At 38.5% G+C, this 17,298-nt stretch overlaps 1 protein-coding gene across 3 annotated transcripts in view; it reads right to left on the bottom strand.

Moving 5' to 3' along the window:
- CGNL1 (cingulin like 1) overlaps positions 1-17,094 on the bottom strand; it is a 54,912-nt gene extending 37,818 nt beyond the window's left edge. For 2 of the 3 annotated variants that reach the window (XM_088062968.1, XM_014251248.2), the window contains exons 1-3: positions 17,003-17,094; positions 1,294-2,896; positions 694-788 (exon numbers count right to left, since the gene is read on the bottom strand). In XM_088062968.1, the coding sequence (XP_087919094.1) occupies positions 694-788; positions 1,294-2,877 (1,679 nt within the window). In that variant the 5' untranslated portion in view covers positions 2,878-2,896; positions 17,003-17,094. Of the gene's footprint in view, positions 1-693; positions 789-1,293; positions 2,897-16,154; positions 16,224-17,002 lie in introns of those variants that run through there. The other variant, XM_088062969.1, reaches the window with a different exon arrangement.
- Between the last annotated feature and the right edge of the window lie 204 nt (positions 17,095-17,298).

Genomic DNA, 17,298 nt, shown 5'->3' with positions numbered 1-17,298 from the left:
AAATCTCTTCTGTAAGGTTGTGGCTGTGGAAAGACAGATATTCAACTTGTACATTACTCAGACATATTTAAATAAGAAGTAGTTAGTTCTAGGTTTTAGAAGTCCTGACTACTGCACCATAAAATAACACTTGAACAGGCCCCAGAACCTGCTATATCAGGAATGAAAAGAAATTCAAATGCATCCTGTATTTTTAATTAATTTAACCTTCCTTTACCTTTCAGTAAGTTATCAGCAGAAAATACCAAGAGTTACAGGTGCATAAAGTACTACAAGCACAGCAACAAGAGAGCTTCTGTCAAATCTTAGGAAATAACACTTCATTGTTCTTCTTGCTGTTTGAAAAACTCAAAGATTTAAACTTCCATGAGGTACTACTTGAACTCCCCAATAACCTCCATATTATACGAAGTTTAATTTCAGATGTATTTAAAAGACAAATCATATTCTGATTCACAACTTTCAAGTGCATTTAATCATATATACACATATATATACATAACCTTATGTAAGTCTTGGTAGCCTGGGTATTTTAAGATCAGATAATGCATTAGTGGACGAAGTCGAGAATTGTGAAAAAGATATTTCATTTAATTATACCTTTCACTTTACTGTTTCACATTTCAAATGTAATAGAAGACAAATATTGAGAAAATATAGTCTCCTATCCAAAAGTTAAGTATGCTTACTGACCCTTCCTTAAGGTAATTGTAAAGTATCTGCTTAGCAGTCTCTTCATTTGTTTGCTGTGCAAGATCTTGCTGGCCTTTTAAGAGATCAGGAGTAGCCTAAAAGATAAAATGTCAAAATATAACAATCTTGTCTGAGTTATAAATACAAACAGTACAACTGGACTTCTCCATTCTATCCTAATAATGAAAGCTTTTATGTACTATGGACCTGGAGTTCTGAAAGGTCCACTGGAGTTTTGGCTTAATGCGATTAGAAACCATACTCCATACCAAAAGAAAAAAGAAAACAACTTGATTTTGCATACATATTTTTCATATTCTACTCTTGTGCATTTATGCTTAAGAATCTTTATAACATCATTTATGAGAATCTGTTTGGCCTCACCATCTTCCTTTATCCATGGAAATATCAGTTGTTTTACAAATCAGATCTATATATTTCTATATATCAGTATACAAATCTATACTTACAATCCCATTTGGAAGTATTGTATGATGGGAGTTTGTTCTAATGAAGACCAGAAAAATACACAATTAACAATATGGCAGTTTTTGTATGCTAGAGTGCAAAGGACAGTTTAAAGAATAAATTCAAAATTACCTGTATATTAGGGACGGATGAACATGTTTTCACAGAAATCTTCTTAGCTCCTGATTCAGGTGTAATTGTAATTCGGTTTGGCAACAACAAAGTAGAAATTACTGTTTTAGCTTCCTCTCTCTTACTCTGTCCTGGGAGGGTAGCTGACCTACCCATCAAGCTCTCTGTATCTGTTCCATTCTGTTTATGGTGTTGCAAGGAGCTGAAACTGCTGCTCTGGGTTTCTTTATTGGGCATTTGCAGTTTTCCAATACTTCGAGCAGAAATCTTTGTCTCTTTGGAAGGTGCCTTTTGATCCCTGGATAACTGCTTGTGAAAGCAAACTTTAGATGGTCTCAACAAGTGCTCAGTTGACTTACCCAAGGTTTTACTGAATTCACCTAAATAATCTGAATTTACATCAAGTCCTAATGACAAGGCACTATCAACGCTTCTTGATCTTTTTCGATCATCTGGATGAATTCTGTTTCTTTTTCCTGACCTGCCTCTTCTGTGAGCATCAACTCTCTTATCAAACTTTTCAATTAGCTGATCTACTCCGGGAAGTGAACCAGTGTCAATATCACGACCAGTTCCTGGCAAGAATGGAATGTATCTCCTGTTTTCATGCCGGTTAACATTGTCCGCATAGATGGCGTACTCTTGGTCATCCAATAAAAATCTGTATAAGGAATTTGCAGAAGTGGGAGTAGCTGATGAGGACGAGGATCTTCGGGAGTCATTCAATACTGGCCCAGTTGAATCTTGCCTGCGGAAGGGAAGAACATCTGGTCTAGGTTTCTTTGACTCGGGATAAGCAGTAGGACTAACACAGGGGGATCCTCCTGCCAGTGAAAATGACTCTGAAACACACGCGTCACTGGGGCTGATCATGCTGCTGGGACAATCCTGCAGCTGCTTATTTGGATCTTCTACTGACCTGTTCAGATGTATGTTTTTTGAATTTGCTTTGGTTGGCTCTGCAAGGTACGTATTTGTTTTCTGCAGGGACATGACTTTAGATGAAGAAATCCAAGGCTTTGCTTCAGTTTTTTCATCTGCAAAAGACTTAGATTTACTGCACACAGAAGACTGGTAATTATCCAAGTTCAAGTTATTTTTTTCAGGATCATAAGGCTGCAAAAGTTCAGGATGTCTTTGAAAATTCAACAAATTTGAGGATTTAATAGTTTCATCCTTAAAATCTGGCATTTCACTTTCCTTTTCATTCACATTGGTTGTCTTCAGTTTTTTAGGCATAGAGGGTTGCACATGCTGTGTTCCAGCAAATTTTGTATGTTCACTAATTTTGTCCTCTAACTTAAAAGCAGTATTGGAGTCTGTGGCTGGCTTGTTTACAGTCTGAGGAGTGACCTGCTGTTCTTTTCCAGGAGGAGGGGGAGGATTTTCTGGCAAGCATCCCTCTGTATTGTTCAGTACTATGTAAGGATGTCCATCAATTCCTTGGACTCTAATGCTGACACCATAAGACCCTGTCCTAGAATTTTGAACATTTTTAGTTTTTTGAGTCTCTTCACTTGCAAGTTCAAGAGTGACTTCATAGTCCTGCTGCATGTGCTTAAAACCAGCAAAATATGGCTCCATGTCTATCAGAGGATTATATCTGAACAGGAGAAAAATTACAAAATTGTCACTGTTTTAAGTAAGTTAGATTATTTCATTAATTACTTTATTCCACTATTCAATGTGACTATGAAGACTAATGGCAATATGCAGGGAGATCAATATCCAAGCTCTATCAAGCCCAAAGGAAATACATTGTGACACAAAGACAAATGTCAGACTGACATAGTCTGGATCAATGTAATGTTATTTTATGAATGTTATCTTCACAGAGTAGGTGCTTGTTGCTTTAGAATCAAATTACTTCAAATATAAGCAACTCTGGTACAATTTTTTGAGTAAAAGCATGACTTTTGGGTATTTCCACTATATTTACTGAAGACTGTACCTTTCACAAACCAATGACCACTTTAAAGTCAGCATTTAGTACCAGCCATATTAACATTTAAACATAAACTCAGGAGAGCAAAACACAACTAGGTAGTTTAAGGTTTTATGAGTTTCAGGTAACTAAAGCATTTCAAGGAAGGTCAGTACCCTCATTCCTTTGAGTTGTGGTTTTTATGTACTTGAGTTCGAACATTTGTTTCTAATGACATCTGAAAATGAACTTTTTCATTTATTATCTTACTGTCACCCCTAAAAATAAACTTTCCTACACATTAATTAAACAATCTCCCAAATGCAAGCTTGTTCCAGAAAACTCCAGTTGCTATTTTAAAACAAGATTTGTTTGCTGAGCAACAAAAATCGAAAAACACTGCTAGTATATCCAAGGCTGACACTGCCTTTTACAGATTCAATGGGAATGCTAACTCCAGCCTATATCTGCCAAAACTGTTTCAATCTAGAAACCAATAAATTCAACCCTACCTGTGTTTTTAATGTTAAATGCTACTCTAACAGCTGGGTTTGCAGGCAGATTTACTTTACTGTCTGTTGCGGATTATGAGCCAACCATCTAAAGGCAGAGGCAGTGCAGCGACAGTATGAGCTGTGTCTATAAAAGAATGGAATGCAAGACTGTGAGACTGATACAAAACCTGGAGGGAATAAACTTTTGAACTAAGCCAGGCAGTTGAGTCATCACTGAGGCCTGACAAACCCACGATGGTAATCAGCAAGAGGAAACCAAAACAACAGGATGTCTCATGGAAAAACAACCCTCTGCAGCCAGTTTCACTCTCCTGTCTATCTCAGCATGAACCACCTCCCTTAGATATTCTAGTCAAGAGCAGAATACTCATTTTTTCCTGACAGCGGAAGAAAAAATAATTGGCTCAATATTCATAGTATACTAATTTCCATCCAATTAGTCCTCCTAGCAGGAAAGCTCCTCTCAAAAACATCTTCCTCTCTAAAAACCTACTCCAGCTCCTCCTCAGCAGCGAGCTTCTAAGTTGAAGTCTCACATGGCACATTTGCATGTTTGAGAGAAATCCCTGATTTACACATAGTTGGTAGCACTCATCCGTAGTGGATGAGTGTGTGAACATCTTTACAAAAAACTCTCCACTCAGCAATCCCAGCCAGATCAGAAATGCCACTAAAACAAACAGGAGTATATGAAACTTCACACTGCACCTTCAAGTTGTATTAGCAGACCTATAAAAAGAGTAAAGTTTATCTGAATTTGACAATTATGGTAACAACTAAAAAATATAAAAAGGAGTCACTAAAAATAAACCTAAAAGCCAAAAAATAAGAAGTTTTTACACCAATCAGCATAAGAAACATAAACACAATACATTACAATATGTCTGTTTGGGGTGACTGCAAAAGCAGTCTTTCAAACTTGTTGTAAAGTTCCTAAAAATATTAAATAACCAGAAAAAAACCCCAAATAACCCTCATCCCCTTCAAAATAACCACAAAACACCAACCCTCCTGCTATATAGGGGAAACAATATTTAGGTTAATAATCTACCTTAAATTAATATGTTTCATTTGTCTTTAAAACCATAAAGAAGTATGTATATTTGTCTTCTTCACGTGCATTGTGTTAATAAAACTCTTAATTTTTCTGTACAAAAGGATAAAACCTTGTAGAAATAAAGAGCTAAACAAAGTATTTTTTAAATAACACATTTTATCTTTCTGGATCTGTGAATAAAAGATTACATTTATAAATTCCCATTACATCAAAGAAAAACAAGACATGACCCTACTATTCAAATATTTGAAGGTTTTACATAGAATTTCTATTTTCTAGGATGTCAAGCTACATTGGGTAATACACAAACTACATAATATCAAATAGTTGTTTTACAATACACAATAAAGTCGTTTTGCAATTCTGTAAGCATTTTTAAATTAAAGAAAAAACCATTACTGGCTTTCGTCACACACAGCCTTTCTGAGGAAATCCTGAAACTATCTTAATTGATTAATTACAGTTACCGTCATTCTCCTGCACACACATTGTACAGTCACATCTCGGGCTCTGGCAGGGTTACAGCAACAGAGGAAGATAAGAGGACTGAAGCTGTTCCTCTCCCATCTGTCTGCCCCACTCCTCTGACAGATGTCACCATGTCAAAAATGAGAACATCTGAAAACTCTGCTGGCTGAGTACATACCTCAGCAATGAAAAACTGCAGATTGGCATACTGGGGTAAATGAAATCAGCCTTGTGCTCCATGCTGTGACTGACTGAAATCCTGACATCTGATCCAGTGCAGAAGCTGACAGCTGGGGGCCCTGACAGCTACAACCGCCTGGTTTTAATCTTCTGTAAGGCTGCTGAAGCCCGCAAATATTATGACAAAACAGCCTGTTTACTCTTCAGCTTATGAAAAGAGGTTAGATAGTTAAATGGCAGCTCGGAAGGCAATTTCTCTGTTTGTGCGGCTCCTTGTTACCTACTTGTAGTTACTTGAAAAAGTAAAGCTTTTTTTTTAAATAGAGATCGATGTAAATCCTAATTCCAGGTTTTCTACCAAAGTAATTCTTTAAATTTTAAACAATACAGTCTTGCTAATAATTTTATTTGCTATCTCAGAGTTTACAAACACAATTTTCAGAAAACAGAAGCACTAACTATTAAAGTTTTAAGTAACTGAAAGACTATCATTCTATTGTAAAACCAGTTCCTATCTCCTATCTTGAAGCAATCGTCATTACAACATCACATACAAATTAATCAGGACATAAGAAAAGACTACTTCAATAAATTATTTTCTTCTGAAAATATTTTCTTCTGAAAATACTCTACTTGCTAAAACAGGTAGTATAGTCAAGGACACACAGTCATCAGCATCTTGCTATCAGGTCAGCAAGTAAAGTACCACAGAATGATGGGATCATCTATTTTGTCAGCAACATGACCTTGTACTGCTTGAGGTAAGCAGAAAACTTCAAAATGAATTTGTGTTTCAACTTCATTGTAAGGGACAGCAACCTTTAAAAACTTCTGTGAACAAATAAACAAAACTGGCACTCAAAGCTACTCAAACCTTTCAGTCTTGAGATTTCTTCCTAAAATAAGACTTCATAAAGGTGTTTAAACACTCATTTTAAATACAGACATCAGTGCGTATGGAAGGCCCACATTTTCTCATTACTCAGAAAGTTTCATTTTTCTGAACAACTTCTTTTTGCCAAAAATAGAAACCATGACATTTTTGTTATACAGAGAACTTGTCAGCAGAGGTTTTAATATCTGAAAATCCAATACTCTGTATGTTCTTCTGTAGCAGTTTGTTGTTCAGTGGTGATATGATACCCCATAAAGAACCACAGTAGATCAACACTGAAGGTTTAACAGGTCAAAAACTTTTTTTTTAAATTCCTTAAAAACATTTCCTTTCACAGCTATTTTATAGCTAGCGAACAGAAGCTATGTGAGACCTGCCTTACAAAACAGAAAACCTCTGTCATGTGGAACCCTGGCTGCCTTCCCTGACAACAAGAACAGAAAAGAGTGCCTCTAAGAAACATACTCCTGTGCCAGACATGTCTCTTCCCTTCTTAAAATTACAGCATCACAAAGGCATGGAAATGTCTCCACTACCCATTTCAGATCTTTAGCCAAATCTACAAGACAAATTTATTCAGAAAAATTGCTTTCCCAATCCTATTAAATGCCAAACTCTGCATGAGAAGCTTGCTCTCCTGTATTCTGCTCACACACCCTCATCACAAAGCATGTCCCACCTTGTGCTCCAGCCTGTGAGCCAAGCACCTGCCCTGGACAGACAGACAGACAGACAGACAGACAGGGCTGCCAGGATACACAGTCCAGGCAGAGATGGTGGCCAGCATGGGGGACACACTATCCTACCAATGGATATGGTCCTTAGCCTCCTGAAGGAGCCACACATCCTTCAAAGGTATTGCCTCAAATTACACGTATGCTCCTTTTGCATACATCTAGTGAGAGAATGTGGAGGAATAAAAGAGATCTGACTTTTCTTATGGCACTAGGACTCCTTCCTTGCTACCTGAATGTCAAAAAAACAGGAACTCCCCCACATCCAATAGCACAATCCTGGGTCTCCTAAGACTGGATTACCTGAAGATTTTTCATTAAAGGAAGATGAGGGCGTACTTCGTTATCTCCTCTTTGGAGGAGAGAACTTTAAGAATTCTGAAAATTTTAAACTATTTCAGGCTAAATTACAGATGATATTTGGTTCCATGTAATTTATTTCCACATTTTATTATCATAAGGAAAGAAAAAAATCCTCATGGCCCATATTATTTAATCAGTGTCTTTTTTGAAAAATTGGGATGTAACGGTTTATGGATGTTTACTTCAGATAGTTCACATGCACAGCAAAATGCCAGGAAGGAACTATAAAATTTGTTCTCCAGCCTTACATAACACTGAGCTTGCTCTCCAAGCTAAATAATGGATTCTCTGTGCAGCTGACTACTCAGAAAGTATCAGCAATATCACACAAAGTGGGTGTTAGGTCAGTAATAAATGACAGTGTTATGGAAAAAGGACAGGAAATATCTTTACGAGAGAAGAGGAAGGAAAACTTACACACTGTGAGGATAAAGAAAAGGAAGCAGACAGGATAATTCATGGAAAGACCAAGACTAATGTTTTTACACTTGATGGAAAACATTCTCACAAACATGCCTTGCAAGTATGACAGGAAACTTTATCATTGTCAATCCTACCTACAATTTGCTTATGCCAAAGACAAATGGGCCTGGGTTGCTGTCCCTTTTAGACTGTGTGGAAGATAGCTCTAGAGTAGGATAAGTTTATTTGATCTACTGCTTACAGAGGGCAGAAGGGAGAAAAGTGCAATTTTAAAATTCTAGATATGGGGCTGTAGAAAAAGACAGTAAGACTCATTTAAGAGTGAATTGACAATATCCAGCAACAGAAAGACATCTGAAATAAGTCTGCCATCTTTCCAACAGATTCCTTAATCCTATTTAAGATGTTTTTCCTATTTGAGTTTTTTTTTGTCTATATAAAATTATATTTCTAGCACATGAGGCAGTTATTATTAGAAAGAAAATTATGATAGTTACAGTATACAATGAAATGGTCACCATTTGTTTTTCCCCAGCACTGTCTTTAAACTGCCACTCCCTGTCTAGTGGTCAAAATTAAAAATCTTCAAAAGGTCTATAACAAAGGATTTTCTACAATATATTGTGTCATTCTATATCTGCAGCCATCAGTGAGGAAAAAAAACTACTCAGATTTATTTTATTATTGCTGTTGGCATTTCTGATGTCAGCATCAAAGACCTACCTAAAATTTCTACAAATTAAATAAAAAAAAAACCCACTGAGTTTTCAAATATTCATTCCCTTTTAAACCAGCCCAAAAGCTTCAGGTCCCATCTCTTCACAGCTGTTGGAAGGAAAGATACTGTGACAAATTCTATACTTGAAGACAATCAGGAGCTCCTGAGAACCTAAGCCATACAGTATATATTTTTCAAAACTCCATATACCAGTACTATAGACTGCAAGGATTTAAGCCTGGTATCACACAGACACAAGACCAAATCAAGGCATCTCTTCAGCATCCAAGACAAGGCTGACCTATCACTGTAGGCAGAATTAGCTTTACATGTTATAAAAAGCTAGCAAATTATACTCCTCCAAAATCACTCCATCTAAACGCACTTTGCACTAGATGCCACACGCCACCTCAGCTCCAGACCCACCATGTACCTGGTGCAGTGCAAACAGGAACGGAGCAGCTTTGAGCTGCTGCATCCCACTGTGGTTCCAGGGCTGTATCCAACCCTGCACTGCTCCAGCTGTGAAATTCACCCCACTGCCAGTCCAAGTTGTGCACAGTGCCCATGGACAAAAGCAAATGCTGGAGGACCACACACCCACACTGCAAGTAGGCCATGCAGGCCTCCCTCAGAGCAGGGATTGCAGCCCCCACACCAGACGTCAGGTAGGTCTGTGCTTTCCATAAACGCAACACAAGTTGTTTTTTTCCTCCTTTGACCAAGCTGTGATTAAATATAGGAATCATATAGCTTTGGATGTACAATGAAAAATGAATTACAGCCAGGAACACTGACCCAGAGAAATACCTTTCTATAGGAAGCATTTCAACATTTCTGAATTAATTACTTCCATTTTCAGTCTGTGAAAAACATCACTCTCTTTTCTGATTTCAGATGGCAGCCTATAGATGACAAGTTAGAACTTCCTGCAGGATGAAAATTCCAAAAAACACTTTTCTTCCATAGCTGTTAGTGAAAGCCAACAGCCATGCTTTGGATAGTATGCATTACAGATATTATTTTATCAATTTCTCCCAAAATGCAGTAAAGCAAAGTGGATGGTCTTTCAGTTTGCTGCCTTAGAAAGGAGAATTTCGGTTTCAGTTCCACCCAAGTATTAAACAACTTTATTCAGATAGCAAACAAAATAGAATATTAGTAGCCACCTTTCCAAGGAGAGGAAGAGGCTGTATTTAATAAAGACTGTCAGTAGAAGGAACAATTAAAAGCAGTTAGAGCAAAAGATATGGTTCACTTGCTTACAACTGGGTTCATACTCCCTCTGGCTGATAAATGTTGTGTGTGAGGAAGTCTCAAGTGTTTGAAATGTAAAACATCTTGTTAGTCCTATGAAAGTATGTGACAGATCAGCCAAATGCTTGAGCTGTGTGACAACTAGCAGGTTTTGTTGGCTTATTTGTTGGTTGGTTGGTTTTTTTTCCAAATGAAAATCTGCTTCAGTGACTGTAAGTCAATAACAACACATTTTGGCAGACACTCAGTTCTCAAAAATTTTCAGAGTTTTATTAAAAACAAGGACATAATACATATATCCAATTTTCTTTATCTGCTGTGTATGAATTAATGTAGTCATAATTTTACAGGCTTTATCCACATAGGAAATAACATGTGATAACTTAATTTACTGAATGTAAAGTTTTAATTTTGTTTATTATGAAAAGGCTAAGAAACCTCCAAATTTCTCATGTAATATTCTAAAGTATTACCACTGCATTATATACCTTGTATCATTATTTAAGAGCTCTCTTTTTCTTCACTGAAGTAATATTTCCAGATTTTCTCAAATCATAAACAAAAGGGAGTCAGAAACAAAATCAAACACATTAAAAGTATACTAAAACAGAAGTCAACTTGTATCTGAATTACAGTTCCAAGAAACTAATTCATGTGATCTGTAGTGAGTAGTCCCAGGTCCTGCAGACTGTGAGTTAAGTCACTGGATGGAGATGGGAGCTGCACTTGTTTATTCATGGTTACTGTGGTACAAGCTCTGTGTGGACACAAACAACTGCCTGAGTGTATTTGTGCCATGGTACTCTTTCATCTCCCATGAAGGCTCAGATAAAGCTCCTGAACAACTTGGGTTTTGCCATTAACAGGATCTAATTACTGGGGTTATCTTGTATCTGACACCACTGCACTACAATTAATACTTACAAACTTTACAAATACAAAAAGCAAGCAAACAACAAAACCTTATAAATACTTATTTCAGAGTTGACTATATACACACAATACTCAATTTTCCCTCATTTATCTTAAAAACTTGCAAAAGAGGTTAAAAACAAGAAAAAAAAATAATAAAGTCACTAAGAGGAAATGTTATTATATATACACTCTTCTACTTTATCAAATTCTTAATGTTCATATCTGTTACGTATTGACAGAAAAGACAGCTGAGAGACACGAGGATCCTCACAGATTCTAAAAGAAGTTTGTGATTTCAAATACAATAGCTGGTTTGCATCCAAACATCTGACATGAGTACACTTACTCCATGAGAGATTCTGTGCTGTTTCATTTCATTTTCCTCCAATTGTCAGTGTTAGAAACTGTATTTTGTTCCAAAGGAAATTATCTTAGTACATCCCAATGATATCATTATTGTTTAAATAGAAGAAAGTATCCTGTTCATGTATTTAGATGCTTGAGCAAAAAATCTCAGGTTTGTTAAGAGTCTCTTAGAAAACCCTTCTCAAAAGAATGGACACAGCTAGGGCAGCCTTTGTTAAGAAGTTAAGAAGAGAAGTGCTTCAGGAACATGTTTATTTATAAAATTATCTAACATAATTAAACAATAAAAGGTTCTTATATGTCAAATGTTTTTCTTTCAGTTCAAGTGTGACATTTCACTGGACCTTCTTCTCACTATTCCCATGCAAAAACTATAATCTTGTCTACAGGAACTATTTTTACAGCAACCCAATAGATGCAACTTGCATGACCATGATTGTATATGCGTAACTTATTCCTGAACAAAATTAATGATGAACTATAAGTACAGCTGCTTGCAAACACCAAGGTCTCACCTATATAAAGACATACAGAGCAGGGTCAATCTCTATGGAGATGGAAGTTTTTAAGTACAAAAACTATATGTAAAGTAGGCTGTAGGAGTCATATTTAAACAGCCAACATAAGGCCACAGCTTCATGTGTATTCAAGCTGGTTATGCCTTCCATTTTTCTACTGTTAAACTTTGTCTTAATTACATTGTATTCTTTAAACACTTGGCTTCACACCCATCTAGTTTCTTTCAACTAACTCAGCCATGCGTTTTCAAATTTAAATATGCAGTCAGAACTGCAGGCTCTGAGCCCAGGCCCCACCAGACAAGATGATATCATCACACTCTGTCTGAGAGACATACACTGAGTACAGAAGAGAGAGGTTAGAAAACTCCACAGAGGAAAAGACCTTCATGGTGAGCTGGACTGCATCACTTAGAAAGGCTTACAAAGCCTATGCAGCCAAAGTGACCTGGGACAGGCCCTGCGAGCACAGGTTTAACCAGCTCCCCTAAGCTGCCACACTTCTCACCTTCACATTGGAATAGCATAATTACCGTGGAAATGAGAGATGTAGGGCTGCCTCTTTATGAAGCTAGAAGTGTTTGTGGAATTATAATGTAACATTACATGCCAATTGTTCTTGTAAATAAAGGCTGCTACTGCTAAACATTTGCTCCTTGCATATAACAGCTAATGGTGTGCAAATAAATGTATGAAGGCATACCCCAACCAATTTCAACAAGGGCAACCAAATATACTGAGTTTGATTTACTCACTGAAAACACTCCCCCATCTCTGTATAAAAGCTTAAATTTTACCCTATTTCTGCATTATGCTTATGTTGAAGAAGAATGCAAATAACTACCCCTTTTTGCACATCTTTATGTACATGGAATACATCTCCCATTCTAATAAACTCCAACAGTTCTTAGAGGTATCTTCCAACAGAATTCAAAACAGGGTTGAAACATTCTTAAAGGCCGGTAATTACTTATGAGAGTTTATATATACACTCATAGAAACACATAAACACATGTCGGTATGACTCTGTAAGCATGTAAGCTTGGGCAGCCTGGACAATACATCTCCTTTTCACACTTTATTTAGTTTCCATGTCCACATTTTAGCTACTTTTAAATGGTGCATGCCATGCACATGCAACCAAAGTATTATGAACTGCTGTGAATGCCTGGAGTCAAAACATGGCCATGATTGCTTAGAGTCATATCTGAATGGTCATGACTCCTGGCATGCCTGGGGACCCTCACAGAAAAGGGCCACTGAGGTAATCATTCAAGCATCTTCCAGTCTTACCAATCTCCCTGGTATTTTTTTGCAGTCTAAGTGCTTTCTGAGACATTTCTCCAATCATCAAAATCAAGAAGAATGTGAAAAGTTAGTACAGAATAATAATTTTGAATCTCATACTGTCAGCCTGGTTAATGAAACTCACAAATGATGGACAAATAGAAATTAAAACATTTAATTTGGCTAAAAATTTAGAGGCATTCTAGGAAAAATTAAACTACATGCCTAAAATGTCTGGTTATTAATTTTGTCATCCACTTTACTTCACATAAAATGGAAGGTTATAAGACTACATTTGGATAAACTCCTCCAAGGAGGCTGCCAGCTCTGTTGGCAGAGAGGGTACAAGATCAGAAAAAATAGTGAGCTCTAATCCCAAACAGTGGCAACTCCATGACTACCACTCCACTAAATCTTTAGCACATGCATTCTTAACATGTTAATTTTGGGGGGTTTAAGATTAAATTTTCACACTTGGCTGTACAGAAAAATATTTCCATTTTGATTTAACACCATTCAGAGTCAAGGTCAAAGCAGTTTCTAAAACGTGTTCATGTTTCCAGACAAACACACCTGGCATAAACACTCCATGGACACATGAAACACCTTCCCTCACATAATAACCGGGTAATGTAGCATTGTCAGTGAATGGGTTTTCCATTCTGCCAATTAAGAACAGAAATAGTAAAAAGAACCTATTTATTGTGTTTTTGCACATCCTTCCAACACATCATTCAAGATGCATTAAAAACAGAATTACGAAACCTAGGTTCAGGATGCATCAAGCCTGTACCACCTTCCTCTGTACACAGCTTGTTGAGACCTAGCAATAAAACCTTCATCTCATCCTAGCCATTCAAAACATCTGTTAATCTCAATATTGTAAGGATGTAATTCTCTGCAAAGCCTACCTCTGAATGGTATCACTGAACTGATCAGATAGAAGATAACCTTCTCTTATCTTTAAAAAAAAAAAGAAGTGGGACAGATAGAAGAAACACAAATTTCTTAAGCCTGCTTTATCTGAACACATGGGCAGTAGGTAGCTGCAACATTTCTGATACTGTTCACAGTTGCAGAGAGGGTGCAGAAGTGAAAAAAAAAAGCCCCATTATTTGAGTGTTCATTGCCATTTCTCAGAAATCTATTAGTACCAGGGATCTTGACCAGATTCTTGCCAGTTCCTTTCTATCAACATAGGTAGATGCTGCCATAGGATGAATGCTGTTTTGCATAATCAGACTTGTATGCTTGGTATTAATATACAGATTTCAGGTTACCTCCATCATAAAAAGGCTCTAATATTAATGACATCATCATCACAATGACTTGAAAAAGCAGAAATTGTAAAACAGCAAACTATGGAATGAAACTGTGATGGTCTACTTTTGTTTAAATTTTTATATCTGCAGAATTATTTGGCCTCAAAATACTTCAGTAACTATTTTTTAATAACAATCTGCCCACCATGATCCAGACTGAATAAACTCATAGCACATATGTTCATGTTGCATTGCTCCATGACAAAAGATTTAAAAACTCACATTTGAGGTCATGCCATTCACCTGCATATTTCAGATGACACTGCAGAACCCAGACAAACCAGTTTCACCAATACTCCCAGAAAGATCAACTTCCTATTACACAATGTACACCAGAAGAAGGAACTGTCACCAATTCTTTTCTGCAATTTTGTCATCCTTTTATTGAGGTAAAATTCCTTATATAGGACATACCGTAGACTATTTCTGCAGAAAATTAAAATTCACATCTCCCATAAAAACCCTGCCAGAGGAACCTAAGTGTGTTCTCAGACATTTTAGTAACGACACTGAGATCTAATAATGCAATTAACAGAAATGAAAATAAGCTGGTTTGCTTGGAGGCAATTCAGGCAGCCTAAGCAGTCCAGATTCATTAGATTTAAAAGCAAAATGTAATTAAGTCAAATAATGAGAATAAAAAATCTCAAACAGTTGTGTGATGCGCTCATGGAGTAGACAGGATCCTGGAAATATCACCACAAATTCAGTAATCAAGGGGTTTAGCAATATAAGGCCTTTTTAGTACTGTCACGACATTAGTTACCTTTGTAGTGTGCATTTGTATTTAGGTGGCATTTAGAAACAGTTAATGTCAGTAGCAATTCAAGGGGTATGAAAACCAACTAGGAATACTTTTGCTATGATTAGTATATTTCAGAAACATCTCTAAGTTGTAAACACATGCATGTAAAAATATCAGTCCCTTTATGAGATACTTCATTTGAAGCACTGCATTTTTTATCTCAGATAATTTTAAAAAAAACATGAATATTAAACAACCATCTGCTAAAAACAACCATCTTCTCATAGGTGAATATCTTAATATCCTAAGAGCATTTTAACAAAAACCTAGAAGCATTGATTTCCTATGTTACACAGCTTTCTGTTTTAAAAGTGTAGCTGAGTCTCAAAATTAATAACATAAAAAGCAATTTCATTGCCCTCCATAACATGACAAACTTCTAAAACATAATGCTTCCTACACTGTTAACATAAGCTTCAATACTGTATGAAACTTTTCATTTCAATTTATTATCTTTTTCCAGAAGAAAAGACTCAAGTTCAAACTAATTATTAAAAAAAAAAAAAAGCAAATAAAAAAAACTTGTTACACTTTTACATAAATCATCAGTAACCACAACTGGCACAGAATGCAGTGTGAGCATAAGCAGATTTCTCCTGTGTCTAACATGAGGGAAAAACCCAAGACAATTCAACAACTATGACACTTCTAGAAAATGTAATTGCTAGTCAAACAAGTTCTTACAAAGCGCCTTTAAAAAGTAAACAGTAGCTTGCTTTTGCCATTTTAATTACATTTTAATAGAAGCTTTGAAAGACTGTTAAAACTAGCTCTATAAAGAGATTCATAACTACAAGACATGTGACAGTTGTCAGCATAGGCGTCAGACACTGACTCTACCAAGTTCCCATGGGAGTACCATGGCATAGTCAGGATACACTTAGGGGATTTCTGATTCATCTATAGGATTCCCTTCTAGGAGTCTGAACAAGATAAAGGCAGAGTAAACGTTCAGAAAAATAGAACAACTTTCAAAGAGGTTTACACTATTTCTATTCTGAAAATCATTCAACTTGCATTGCAATAGTGTTTTAAAAAATCTGTGTGTTAAAAAAAGGGAAAGATAAAAGCTGCAACAACTGTATTGTCAACTGCAAATCTAATGCAAACTCACCAGAGAAGTTTTATCGCAGCACTGATCTCCCCATAAAGTTGTCATCAAATTGGAAGGATATAAATTATATCAGATGCAATGTTAATTGGAAGAACAAATGCCAGAACTGCCATTCTAAACTTTTCCCATGAAAAAGAACACACACAATGCGGACACACCCATTCGCAAAAAATACGCTAATTCGCGTAATAAAAGAGAGATGAAGAAGTCAAGAGTGCCCTCTGCCCAGGAATGCCAGGAATCCCCGGAGGAATGCGTGCGAGCAAGAGGTCTCGGCGCCCCGCGGGGGCTCCGGGCCCCGCCCGCCCACCTGGAACCCAAGGCCGGCAGCAGCACCTCCACTGCGGCAGCGCAGCTCCGGGGCAGCCGCGGCCGGCCCCGCTCGGGGGGAGCACCCCCGCTCCTGACAGCCGCAGAGAAAACGAAGGACTCCGGGAATCTGCTCTCCCGGCAGCTCTCTCTCCGCTCGGCCGCTGAGATCGCCCGCCCCGGGGCGGCCCCGCTCCGCTCACCAGCGCAGCCCCGAGGAGCGCCCGGAGGAAGGGCTGCCCGGCACGGCCGGCGCTCCGCCAGCTCCCCGCGCGTCACTCGCCGCTCGTGTGGGGAGAGCCGCCGTGTTCTCGCCTCACGCCCGGGAGGGCCCGGCGCCCTCAGCCTTTGGAAAGGCGCGTGTTTAACGGAGCTGAGGAAAGCAGCGACCCAGGGCACCTCGGCGCCGGGAACCACCGCGCTTCGGTCCGGTAGCGCCACAGTCCTGTGCCCAGCCGGTCCCGGCCATCCCGGCAGGGAAAAGCGGGTGACACGGTGCCCCCCTCAGCTCCCAGACCGACCGCCGCCGTTCTCCTCACCCGTCCCGAGCCGTCTCTCTCTCGCAGGGGGTTCCCCGCCAACTCCGTGCCGCTCTCTCCACCGCCCCGCCAGCCGCTCTCGCCGCCGGAGCCGAACGCACTGCCCGCCCCCTCCAGCGGGGGAGGGGGCTCGGCAGCCGGGCCGGGCCGGGGAGGAGCCAGGCGGGGGGTGCTCCCGCAGGTGAGCCCAGGGCTTCCCGCCGCTTTCGCGCCCGCCCGCGGCCTTTGGTCTCCGTGAGGGAGCGCGCGGCGCGGCCGGAGCCCCCTCACAGACACCTCCAGCCGCAAACAGAGGG

Source organism: Pseudopodoces humilis, chromosome 16 (genome assembly GCF_049639895.1).
Source record: "Pseudopodoces humilis isolate 2021_Gansu_Grassland_sample_001 chromosome 16, ASM4963989v1, whole genome shotgun sequence".
Classification (NCBI taxonomy): Eukaryota; Metazoa; Chordata; class Aves; order Passeriformes; family Paridae; genus Pseudopodoces; species Pseudopodoces humilis.
This window is presented reverse-complemented; position numbering and strand designations above follow the sequence as displayed.